This window comes from Anolis carolinensis, chromosome 5 (assembly GCF_035594765.1).
Source record: "Anolis carolinensis isolate JA03-04 chromosome 5, rAnoCar3.1.pri, whole genome shotgun sequence".
Classification (NCBI taxonomy): domain Eukaryota; kingdom Metazoa; phylum Chordata; class Lepidosauria; order Squamata; family Dactyloidae; genus Anolis; species Anolis carolinensis.
The window spans coordinates 182,650,594-182,662,894 of NC_085845.1; the positions used below are offsets into that span (position 1 = coordinate 182,650,594).

Below are 12,301 nucleotides of genomic sequence, written 5' to 3' on the forward strand. Positions count from 1 at the left end.
TGAGCATGTGGTGTGTCATGCCCTCTAGCGGCTATATTGGAGGGAAAAACCTTTTATCATAGATAAAAAAAGTGCTGAGAGATGCTACACAGATGGCAGTTATTCAGGGACACGGAGATGAATAACACCTTAGGGAAGTGACTTTTTAAGACTCCTACGGGAAAAGAGATTCCACATAAGCATTAGGAATCACTCCCTGATGGTTAAAGCTGTTCAACAGTGGAATTTGCTGCCTTGGAGTATGGTGGAGTCTACTTCTTTGGAGGTGTTTAAACAGAGGTTGAATGGCCATCTGATGGGAATGCTTTGATTGTGTATTTCTGTCTGGAAAAATGGGATTGGACTAGATGGCCATTGTGATTTCTTTGAACTATGTGATTATATGGTTCTGTAATTCATCTAGGATATCCTTCTACTCCTATTTTCTACTCCTACTCCCTGTTCAAGCAGCTCCACTGGCTGCCGATAATATTCTGGGCCCAATTCAAGGTGCAGGTTATTACCTATAAAGCTCTAAGCGGTTCGGGACCTGCCTATCTTCGTGACCGCGTCGTCCCCTATGAACCCACCCGATCGCTGAGATCCTCCAGGGAGGCCCTCCTCTCACTTCCACCCTCCTCACAACTGCGTTTGGTAGGGACAAGAGAGAGGGCCTTCTCGGCCGTGGCTCCCCGACTCTGGAACTCCCTCCCCAGGGAGATTAGGTTGGCTCCCTCTCTACCTTCCTTCAGGAAGCAACTGAAGACTTGGATGTTTCGGCAGGCCTTCGGAGATAGTCATTAATTAATCAGCCCCAGTGGGTTTTTAATAATTTATCCTGTTTTTATTACGGTCTTACCATTTATGTGTTTTAAATGAGATTTTTATCTTGTATTGTTGTTTATAATGATATATTGTATTATTGTTTTATCTTTTTATATTGTGATTGTATTGTGTTGCTTATATTTTGTTCTTATGTTGTTTGGGCCACTGTCCCATGTAAGCTGCCCCGAGTCCCCGTGGGGAGATGGTGGCGGGATATAAATAAAGTATTATTATTGTTATTATTATTATTATTATTATTTTAGACTCCCAAGTTTCAAGAATGACTGGGAAATTCTGGGAGTGTAATTGCCACATTTCCCAAGCTCTGGGGGTAACATTATAAAGTTGTCTCTATATTCAGTACCTGTGTTGTGACCTGTGAGCTGGTGAAATAAGACTGTTTTCCCCAGTTGTCTTGAGCTTTTATTGTCAGAATCAAGGGCTGGTGGCAAATTTTTGTGCCTGACAGCAGCCCAGGAAGTAATTTTTTGTCAGGTCAAATTCAGACCTTTTGTCTAAATTTATTATGTATTTCCTAGGGTTGAGACCTGCTCAAATGAGAACAGTGAGCTTCGCAAGAAAGTTGAAGTGCTGGAGAACACAAACAGGTAAGACCATAAAACTACAAGAAATATATTGGAATCCTCTCTTCTAGGTCGTCTTTCTTGAATTACCTGCAGATTTCATAAGCATTATTTTGAGTTGTTCATGGACAGATCCCTGCTGCTATTGATTTTTTATCACAAGAAAGGCATAATGTTTCATTATCATATTTATATTTACATATTGCTCTTCCAAGGAGCCTAGGTAGCGTCTCCCTTTTCCCCTCTCATTATATCTTTAGAACAACCCTGTGAGATTGCTTGGCCTTATGTTACCTGGTGAGCTTCATGTCTTGATGTGGATGAGAAACAGAGCAAATGCTGTTGCTAGCTAATGTATTTCCACTTTTTAATTTCTGAATGATATATAGACACCTAGGTTAATCCCATTATTTCATTGGATCCACTCTAGTTTGGACTAGCATATGGATTTAGGCACAAATTTTCCCAGTCTGGGGTTCAACCACCATACTACATTGGCTTTTTATTTGTCCTTTTAAAAATGTAACTTTTTATCACTTTTCCAAGCAGTGATTGGGAACAAATGTAAAGCAGGCATCGTTAATCTCAAAATTCCAAACCAATAAATATGAGTAGCTCTATAGTTTTGTAATGACTTATTTTCTGAAATAAAATAAAATAGAAATTGGCTTTTCCAGAAATATTTGAAACTTATAGGAATGATATAGACTTTGGCATAAAACCTTTCTTTTAAAACATAGATACAACAAATCTTGAAAATTGCAGTGTGTCATATACCAATCCTTTCCCCCTGCATAAGCATCCAGTGCAGGGTTAAACAATAAAGAAGGGGCAGCGAGAAATATTCCTGCCTTTCCTACCAGGAATGGCTTTGCTCTTTGATTGTGCGGCTGAGTTCTGTCATCTTTCTTCACTGTGACCGATTTAAAAGTAGTGAAGGAATGTGGTATATATATTTTAAAAGCACCTAGATAGCAGAATGTAGTCATGCATTTCTCGGATGAAAGTGATAGCAGAGAAGTGGCAGTAATGGGGATATCCTTTTGATGATAAAAGGCCTTGAAGTGGTTGTAGAGTTTGACTGGCAGTCAAAATGTATTACTAATCGGATACAAGCGTTGTTTCTAATCTCCAGATCTCATATTGTGGAGGCAGTCCCAGGGTTCATTGTCTCCCACACACAACTTTTGTGCTCAAGGCAGAACGTAGTGTTACCATAGCAAGCATGGGTACCCATACTTACATTTGTTGAAATAACGTGGGGGCAGAGGAAGAATTTGTAAGGAGAAATTGGCAGGTTGAAGGCTAAGGGGCTTAAATGTTCTTGCATCTGTTGATTTCTGAAAGCCTGAACTTTCTTTGAGATCCTAGTTGGGACTCAAGAATTAACCAAGATGGTCCTCCAAGCAAATAGTGCGATGGTGAAGAGCAAAACAGGGGATGTGAGAACTAGCCCTCTGTAAGTTCCTGGAGATCTCTTACCAGTCAGCTGAAAGTCAGCTAGATGGACAAATAGCCCCAAGTGGTTTAAGATTATCCCCATATTCCTGAATTGCAAAGCCTGGAAAAATTACCCATTTCAACTTCAACCTCTAATCTGCCAAGTTGGCTATTTGTCATGATAAAATTTTAGGAGCTGTATTCAGAAAAGTCACTTTTTCCAAGATTTGCTTAATTGTAGTTGATATAAATGTCAGTATGTTTGCTGAGGCTTCACCATAGAACTTCAATTTGTTTCTTTATTTTTTTTAGTTCTTTAAACTTTGATTTTTGGTAAAATAGCTTTTAAATATACTGGGAAAAGATCAGTATTAAGATAGTTTTTTTCTGGCCATAAGCAATGCCTTTTTAAAAATTCCTCTGAGAAAAAACCCTTCAGATTTCTCCAAAGTAACTTTTAACTGAAGTTTTGCATTGTGTAAAATAGTCTATGTTTATCACAATAATAAATAAAAGTTAGGGAAGTACTTTTATGCAGTTAACGGAACATCTTAATATCTTCAAATTTTGTTATTTGAATTTGCTAGTAAAACATTCCAATTTCTACATGTGAGTGCCTACTGCAGTCTCATTAAAACGGAATAAATATTGCTTTTGATGTCTTCAGTGAGATACAACTTTCTGGTTATTTTCTCTCTATTAGATTTTTCCACAAATCAAGCTGTGAATTTAAAATCTCACCAACCTTTGATCCTTCATTTTAATAAAAATGCTACAGGAATATTTGTATTCTTCTAGTAGTGACCATGTAAATAATGTGTTGTTTGTTTTTATCTGCTGCTTTCTCTGTTGTTCACCAATTCAGCTAAGTTCCTGTGTACATGGAAACTGTGTAAGCCAGGAATGGGCAAAAATATTAAATCCACTTTAGCAGCATCCAATATCCTGCCACCAAATTTGTGGCCACACAACTTCATGACAACATCATGGCAGTGGCACCCCTCCTGTTGTCATGCATCTTGCTTTATATTAAACTGCTTTATAAACAAACTGCCAGCACATTGCCACTATTACAGAATTCACTATGAATGGCTACCCAGTTTCTGTTATAAACCTCCAGTGATGGAGGAGACATTATTTTATGAGGTAGTCTGTTCTCAGTATCAATCACTTCAAATTCCTAAGGTGTTCTGTTTAGTCAAAGAACGCTCATGGGATGAGCTTGTTCAACAGTAGAACATGATTGCCTTGGCAAATTCGGGTTGCTCCTACATTAGAGGATGTAATCAGAAGCCAGATGACCATCTCTCCAGGCTGCTTTAGCTGAGGATTTCCTGCATTGGCAACATAGAGTATTAGATGACATTTAAGGTCCTTCTGTGAAGGAACAGATGTATTAGTAGAGTTATTCCCTATTTTGTGCACTGAACAAAACTGCAAAGTATTTTCTCTAGGGACAGAGTGATTGCACCAGGGCTTAATGTCGGGAAGGAAAGCTGAACCCAGGTCTTCCCAGTCCATGTCAGGCATTGAGTCAAGTAGATACTATTGGTCTTTTTTGTTAAAGTCTTTAAGCTGAAGCTGTTTAAATCCTTTGATTTGCACTTCACCTAGCATACCCACGGAGCTAAATGAAAAAGTTAAGTGGAAGGGCAGAAGACTTATTTTCACACTGCAAAGCTGTGACACAGCTGAGTTTCCATTGGCAAGAGAAAAACAAAGATATGGCGCTTTGGAGGAGGTGATTCCTTAATTGAATTGCACCCACAAAGTGTGTTATACCAAGAGTGAAAGGATGCCATTTCTGCAGCTGTAATGCATCGGGGCTTGAGCTTTACACTCTTGCCTCTTCTCTTCCTTGTTAATATATTAATGTATTTACTCAATCAATGTCTTATTGACCTTCAAGGAGGTATATAGTTGGGTCCATTTCCTCTTTCTCTCTTTAATGGCTTCTCACTCCAACCACCTCTTCCATTTTCAGTACAGAGTTGCCAAAATAAGATGTTATTAATAAACTGAGAAGAGTCTTCTCTGTGGAAGAGCAAGCCTTCTGACCTTGAGTTATCTCCTCCCACATTTTATGTCCAAACTAAAGCATTAAGAGTTCAAAAGAACTTTCAGTCTAACCATATAGGGCAACCACAATCAGGCACATGTTGTCATCTCAATTTCTTTCTATTGATTTGATAGTTGTCTCTGAGTATTTTAGGAACACTGAGAACTGATTTATACTAAATCAGATTATTTTTTTCATCTGGCCCATTATTGTTCTTTCTGACTTGACTTTGCATATTCTTTGGTAAATGGCCCTTCCCAGCACCAGCTATGCTCTAACTCGGTGGTTCTCAACGTGTGGGTCCCCAGGTGCTTTGGCCTTCAACTCCCAGAAATCTTAACAGCTGGTAAACTAGCTGGGATTTCTGGGAGTTGTAGGCCAAAAAACGTGGGAATCCACAGATTGAGAACCACTGCTCTAGCTTAAAAGTGTCCATAATTGAATCTGGTATCTTCTGCATATATACATTCATTTGCCATACACAGTGTGGTGTACAAGCATAGTTCATGTATTTCTGATCATGTAATGTGATAGAAAAAAATGAACAGAATGATTACTAACACCATTGACCATACTAGCTGTGGGATACTGGGGCTTTTAGTCCAAAAAAAACCTTTTCAGTGTTCTTGCCAATGGTTTCAGTAGTGATCAAAACAGCTGAGAGATGGAGCTCATCATAAGTTTTTTCTATGGGGTACCCTCAAAAGTTAGGAATTTTTGACGCCTGGTTTTTACCTGCTGGTTCAGACGCAATGCATTAAACCAGTGGTTCCTAAACTTATTTGGCCTACCACCCCCTTTCCAGAAAAAATATTACTCAGCACCCCCTGGAAATTTAAAAATATTTTAATAGCAATTAAACAGAAAGATATATGTATTAATGTTTCTACCTTTTTCATAAAATACAGTAAAGAAAGGTGTAAATTAGAAACATTGAAGTTTGACATTATGAAACTATTTTTTGAACTCAGAATAGAAAGGTAATACAGTTATTCATTGCCCCCAAATGCACCTGTGGTCATCACCGCCCCGCCCCCCCTCCCCCTGGATTGCTGCAGCGCCCACCAGGGGGCGGTAGCACCCACTTTGGGAATCACTGCATTAAATCATGCAGTTTTCCTATATTTGTCTCCAGATGTGTCAGTACAGAGACTTTTCAAGGAATACACTAGGCTTATAAAGGGGCTTGTAGCATCACCCAGGACAGATAGGAGCTAGATCTAAAATAAACTGTGGAGAACAAAAGTTTACAACCTTGCAATACTTTAATGTCCAAAATTCCTCATGGCCAGCAAGGAATGTGGGAGTTACCTGAATCAAAGCTCATTCCACTGCCATCACAGGCCCCTTCTACACTGACATAAAATCCAGATTCTTAAAGCAGATAATTCACATCTGATTTAAACAGGATTATATGAGTCTACACTGCCATATAATCCAATTCAAAACAGATAATTTGATTGTATATAGCAATGTAGGTGGGGCCACAACTCAGTTTAACACCTCAAGAAAGATGCAGTTCCATGAGCCTCTATCATCACATTTCTTCCCAAAAATTATTTTTAACATCAATGCCTGATTATGATGATGAATAAGAAGCCTGTGAACTTTGCCAGCTTGTATAATGCATTTTGGGTCTTTGGTTGGCCTAATAATGGTGTTTTTTGTATTCTGCTGTTCTTCCCTTTTCCTACGTTCTTTTCCAATCAAACTCCAAGCCTGTATAGTTCTAAGCAAGGCTTGGCATGGGGGCTGATTTTTACAGCAGATAACAAAGAGGATCCCTGCTGAATCAAATCGAAAGCCTGTCAGATCCAACTTTCTCATATTGGCCAGCTTAGTCCCTCTGGAAAGCATGATAAGTAGGTTCCATATTACTTAATAATTGTACAAAAAGTTCAGCCTGTTCCTTACTGGGACTTTTTGGGTGCTAATTTAAGCCTGAACTTCTAGAGTCCTTGGATTCATTTACACTCTAATTAGACAGGCAGATATAAATGCAGCTATAATGGTACCTTTGGGAATGTATGTCCTACAACTGGGCTTAAAAAGTATGTTCTTTTTTAAAAAATAGGTGTGGGTATTAGTGCTTTTTCATTTTTTATGTTAATCATTATTAGAAGAACATGGTGGTATGTGGGGACAGTCTTAGTTTAAAACATGGTACTGAGCATGTGAAGAAAATCTTGTGTACCACTGAAAGTGTTGGGTATCTCTATTTTTGGATCGACTTCTCATTTTTAACTTTGTAAGTAAAATCATAAGAACACATCATGCTGGATAAAACTGCTTAGGTGCTCACGCTATTCCATGGATCAACTGTTGCTGTTTCTCCTCTGCCTTATGTGGGTGGGAGAGTGTGTATCATTACTGACAGGCCTCAGTGAATTGGAATCCTAAAATATCCTATAAATCTGACAGAGCATAAGGACCAGGAATAGGAGTGATATGAGAAGAAAGGGGGCTGGGGTAGAAAAAAATAACTTCAACCACATGCTGCAAAGCTATTCTATGGAATAGGCTGTTTAGAGATAGAAATGGAAGCCAGTTCTGACTGCTTTAAAAGGGAGGATAGACAAATGGAAGTTATGAGAGATCAACGGTCCATAGCTATAGTATCAAATGAGAGATCAACGATCCATAGCTATAGTATCAAATATACATGAGCATTTAGGTTTGCTTCCTCCAGCACTTTACAGATGAAAAATCTGATACGTATAGCCAAGCAACATCAGAGTGTGGTCAAGATGGTAAAAGGTATTAATGAGGAAGAACACGCAAGCTGGGTAAATTCCAAATGGTTTGCTTTTGCCTGGTCTACAGGGACAACAATGTTCTACCCCTTCTATTCTCTTTCTCCCCTGCTGAGCTAATTGAAGTGCAAACTACTTTTGCACTTTGAACACTGTGTGCAACAACATGGAGTAAACTGTGGGCAAAGCAGGAAGTAGGAAGAGGAAAGAGAAAATGGGACATTTGAAAAGCAGCCAAAAAAAAGGGACAATTGAAGATTAATTGTGACTATCCCTGTTAAACTAGGACAGTTGGAGCATATGAGAGGATGCCAATATGCTCATATTCTGCTTAAACTTCCTGTAGAAATCTTGTTTGGTTATAGGATGGATCTAGCACAGTTCTTCTTCCCTCCTGATATATGTCTCCAATATATTATGATTCCTATTGGTGTTTCACTTGCTTTCAGAACACTCCTGCAGCAACTGCAGAGACTCCAAGCCATGGTGGCTGGCAAAGTGTCACGCTCATGTAAAGCTGCAAGCACACAAACAGGGACCTGCATCATGGTAAGATGATCCCCTCTGTTGCATTCCCTCAGAACTTGGAAAAGTTATTAATTTCTTTTGCGCAATGGCTTCCAGAATCCTCAGTCAACATGGCCATGCAACTAGAGGAGCTATGGTATATCCGTGTCGATGCTAGCAAGGGGATTGTGCAAATAATAATAATAATAATAATAATAATAATAATAATAATAATAATAATAATAATTATTATTATTATTATTATTATTATTATTATTATTATTAGATACTGTGGGACTTCCGAATCCAGACTGACAAAGTTCTGGAACACAATACACCAGACATCACAGTTGTGGAAAAGAACAAGGTTTGGATAATTGATGTTGCCATCCCAGGTGACAGTCGCATTGACGAAAAACAACAGGAAAAACTCAGCCGCTATCAGGACCTCAAGATTGAACTGCAAAGACTCTGGCAGAAACCAGTGCAGGTGGTCCCGGTGGTGATGGGCACACTGGGTGCCGTGCCGAAAGATCTCAGCCGGCATTTGGAAACAATAGACATTGACAAAATCACGATCTGCCAACTGCAAAAGGCCACCCTGCTGGGATCTGCACGCATCATCCGAAAATACATCACACAGTCCTAGACACTTGGGAAGTGTTCGACTTGTGATTTTGTGAAACGAAACCCAGCATATCTATCTTGTTTGCTGTGTCATACAACGTCGTTGTGTCAATAATAATAATAATAATAAATTCAAATGTCTATTTTTTTCTTCATACACTGCTTTTTGATCTAATCCAGAAGAATGCAAAGTGTAACCTGTATGTGTAACGGGGCCACAGCATTCCATTTCTGCTTACTCTGGCATTTGGGCACAGACGTTTGATATGAACCAAGAATCTGGTACTGTGAGGCAGTGTTCGGCTTTGCAATGTCACCTTCTTAGACTACAACTCCCAGAATCCCCCTACTATCTTGGCCACTGCTAGACCTTAACTTTCTTAAGTGACAGAATATGTTGACTCAGAGGCTGGCTGCTCTGAAAAAAGCCAATTTTGTTGAAGAAAATTGTTCCATTAATTTAAATTACCTGTCTGTTTTTTCTTGTCTTGTTCTGTCCTGAAATAATTGTCTTATATTTATTGTGTGGGTTTCCCTTCTCTACAATTGCATGCCTGAATGATTTCTTTTAAAAATAAAAATTAATAGTAAATATATGTTTTGGTTATGCCCCATGTGATAAGCTGATTTTGATTAACTTTGCTGGAGAAGAAAACCACCTTTTTGTACTTTTCCTTTTCTTGTGCTGGGAACATTGAAACACAAGATTCCATCAGCTGCATTGTGAAATGCTTTTGTCCATGAGATCTGTTCCATCTTCCCATAGATCAGTTTTACATATTAGATCAAATCTGAATGTGCTTCCATTTCCTTACTGTAATAATTCAACAGAAGAAATTGCTTTAAAATGGTTATTCTTATATCTACCAATCAAATACCTTTTATGTTCTTATTATTCTTTCCCTCCTGCACAAGCATTCACACTTCCAATTTTTAAATACATGGATGTCCATCAGCTCAAGTAGGAGAGGATTGCACCCACTGAGATGTTATGAAACAGCATTGAAATTCACATCACAGTCTAGTCTAGCCAAGATGGATTTCTTACCTTTTAAAGTTTTTTGAGCAAGTAGCTCATCTGAGCAGAATGGCTGCAGAACTTCATATTAATGTAAGCCTGTTGCTACATGGAATCTTTATTGTAGCTCTACAATTACACCGATCCTGTCAAATGATTAATATCATCATGATGTGAGTGAAAATATTTGACATTGTATGCTACTGGCTTGGGTTCTGATATGAATTTATGTCCAGGTAAAGAGGTTTTCTAGATAGCAAGCATGGTGCAGTATTTTGAGCCTTGGGCTATGACTCTGGAGATCACTTAACCATGGAAACCCACTGGGTGACTGTGGGCAACTCAAATTCTCTCACTTTCAGTGAAAGGCAAAGACATCCACCTCTGAACAAATGTTGCCAAGGAAACCTTGTTATATGTTTGCTTTAGGATCACCACAATTTGGAAATGACTTGAAAGGCACACAACAACAACAACAACAGATAGACTTTGCTTTATTGTAATTTTCTGTGTATGTGTTTCCTTGCTAGGTGGTGGTATTATGCTTTGCCATTACTTTTGGCAGCTTTTCTCAGATTTATGGTCCCAATTCCTCAATCACAAAGGCAGTCCTGCCAACCCAACATTCCACACCAGAAACATATGCAGCCTCTATAGGTGAGTAAGAAGCCTCCCATCCTTCAGTAATTATTGGTTCTGAATGCTGCCTTTTCCCAATCTCGGATCTTCTAAAATTGTTGGGCCATAACTTGCACTGCTGCTAACACATGAGGACAGCAGCCAGGGATTATTCTACTCCAACAACATGTGGGAACCAAAGTCTGGTAATTTGTCATTTCATATGTAGGCAACCCTAAGCCCAAGCAGACTCTTTTCACTCCACTTGAATGAGTCTTGAAAACAACAAACTTCTCTGAAGTCTCATAATATATGCTTCTGATTTCTTTTCATTCCATCTCCCTCCTTTTTTTGCACAGTGAGGTCAAGAAGCCTACTAATTTATGATGGGGCTTCCCCACTGGAGGAACAACACTTCTCTGATCGCAGCAGTAACTGGGACAGGCACTTGGAGGCCTCCACACATTCAGCCCTGTCTTTGGAATCTCTGGCCAGATCACATCATGACCAGGTCATGGAGATCATGATAGCCAATGAGACAAGGCTAGAGAAGTCTGTGTTGGTGGAGCTACAGCAGCACAGGTAAGCAAGAGAGACGCCTGATGCCATTCTAAATTATATTATGAAACGGTGCCTGTTTGCTCCTCTAGATGTTTTGGACTTCAATTCCCACAGTTCCAAACAGCTGGTAAACAGGCTGGGATTTCTGGGAGCTGAAGTCCAAAACACCTGGAGGAGCAGAATTTGAGAAGCACTGCTCTACAGAAAACAGCCACAGCTCTCTTAAATGAGAAGTAAGGGTGGGTAAATACATCTCTAAATTGTTACTGTAGCTGGAATATAATGATAAACTGACAGGTGACCTACAGCTGACCAATGTAGGTGATGAAGGGAAAATCCAAGGGGCATTGTTTCTGTCCCCCCCATATATACCCCAAAATGTGCATTGTCAAGTCCTCATAAAAATAGCGTAGGGCAGCAGCACCATTTTTAAATAAATAGATTTGGAATAGTGATCACATTTCCTCATGAGCGAATGCATTCAATCTTTGGGGCTTGCAGAAAGACTGTGGACACCCTTACTAAAAACTGACTTGGCTGCACGTAGCAGGCTCCCAGTTTGGGGAACGGGAATGTCTTTGCCTGGTTAGGCAGCCAGTTCCTAAACAAGGCACACGCAAAAGAGTCTTTGCAGAGTCAGCAGATGGAGTGGCCGCTTGGAACCTCCATGCCTCTCTATACTCACTGAAGGAAAAATACCGTCTCTGCTGCTGCCTTATGCCAGTTTTAAGTGAACTTGTGCACTATCTTTCTGCAGGACTCACAAAATTGAATGTGTTTCCTTGTATGGAAAGAAACTAAAACATGTTCATTTTAAAATAGTGTAGGGCAACAAAAAAGGTGGCAACAAACCCCTGTGAGTGCCCATTTCTGCTTTGGGTGGGTGGCCTGCTTCTCATTTTAGATTCAATTGCACAATGTTGTGTATGTTTGAATCTGGAGTGGATTGAATCTAGATTGTGGGCTCTCAGATATATTGAACCCACTGCAGATGGTAAGGCATGGTACATTAGCTTTGGTGTCATAGTGCTCAGACTGAGTGCTGCCATCTTTTGCAAAACTCCTATTAGCACTATATTGTTAAACAAACTGCTATATTCAGTTCACTATCTCTCAGTTTTTGAACACGAAACTATACAAGTTTATTGTGTAATGAATGGAACTAGTTTTCTTTCTCTTTCTTTTAGTCCAGAAAGAATATACTTTATTGGTCAAGCTAGGGCTTTCGTGATATTTGAATTTACTGTATTATAGTTCAATTAATTGTATTCATTTGAGTTGATCAGTCTATTGAATCTGCATCTGTTTACACATGAAGGAAACCTATAGT

The 12,301-nt window shown here is 39.3% G+C and overlaps 1 protein-coding gene across 1 annotated transcript in view; it reads left to right on the forward strand.

The window, feature by feature from the left end:
* The window catches only part of creb3l2 (cAMP responsive element binding protein 3 like 2), an 80,699-nt gene that overhangs the window by 61,480 nt on the left and 6,918 nt on the right, over positions 1 to 12,301 (forward strand). The window contains exons 8-11 of the mRNA XM_003220857.4: positions 1,344 to 1,412; positions 8,090 to 8,189; positions 10,323 to 10,449; positions 10,770 to 10,992. Of these exons, the coding sequence (XP_003220905.1) occupies positions 1,344 to 1,412; positions 8,090 to 8,189; positions 10,323 to 10,449; positions 10,770 to 10,992 (519 nt within the window). The remainder of the gene's footprint in view (positions 1 to 1,343; positions 1,413 to 8,089; positions 8,190 to 10,322; positions 10,450 to 10,769; positions 10,993 to 12,301) is intronic.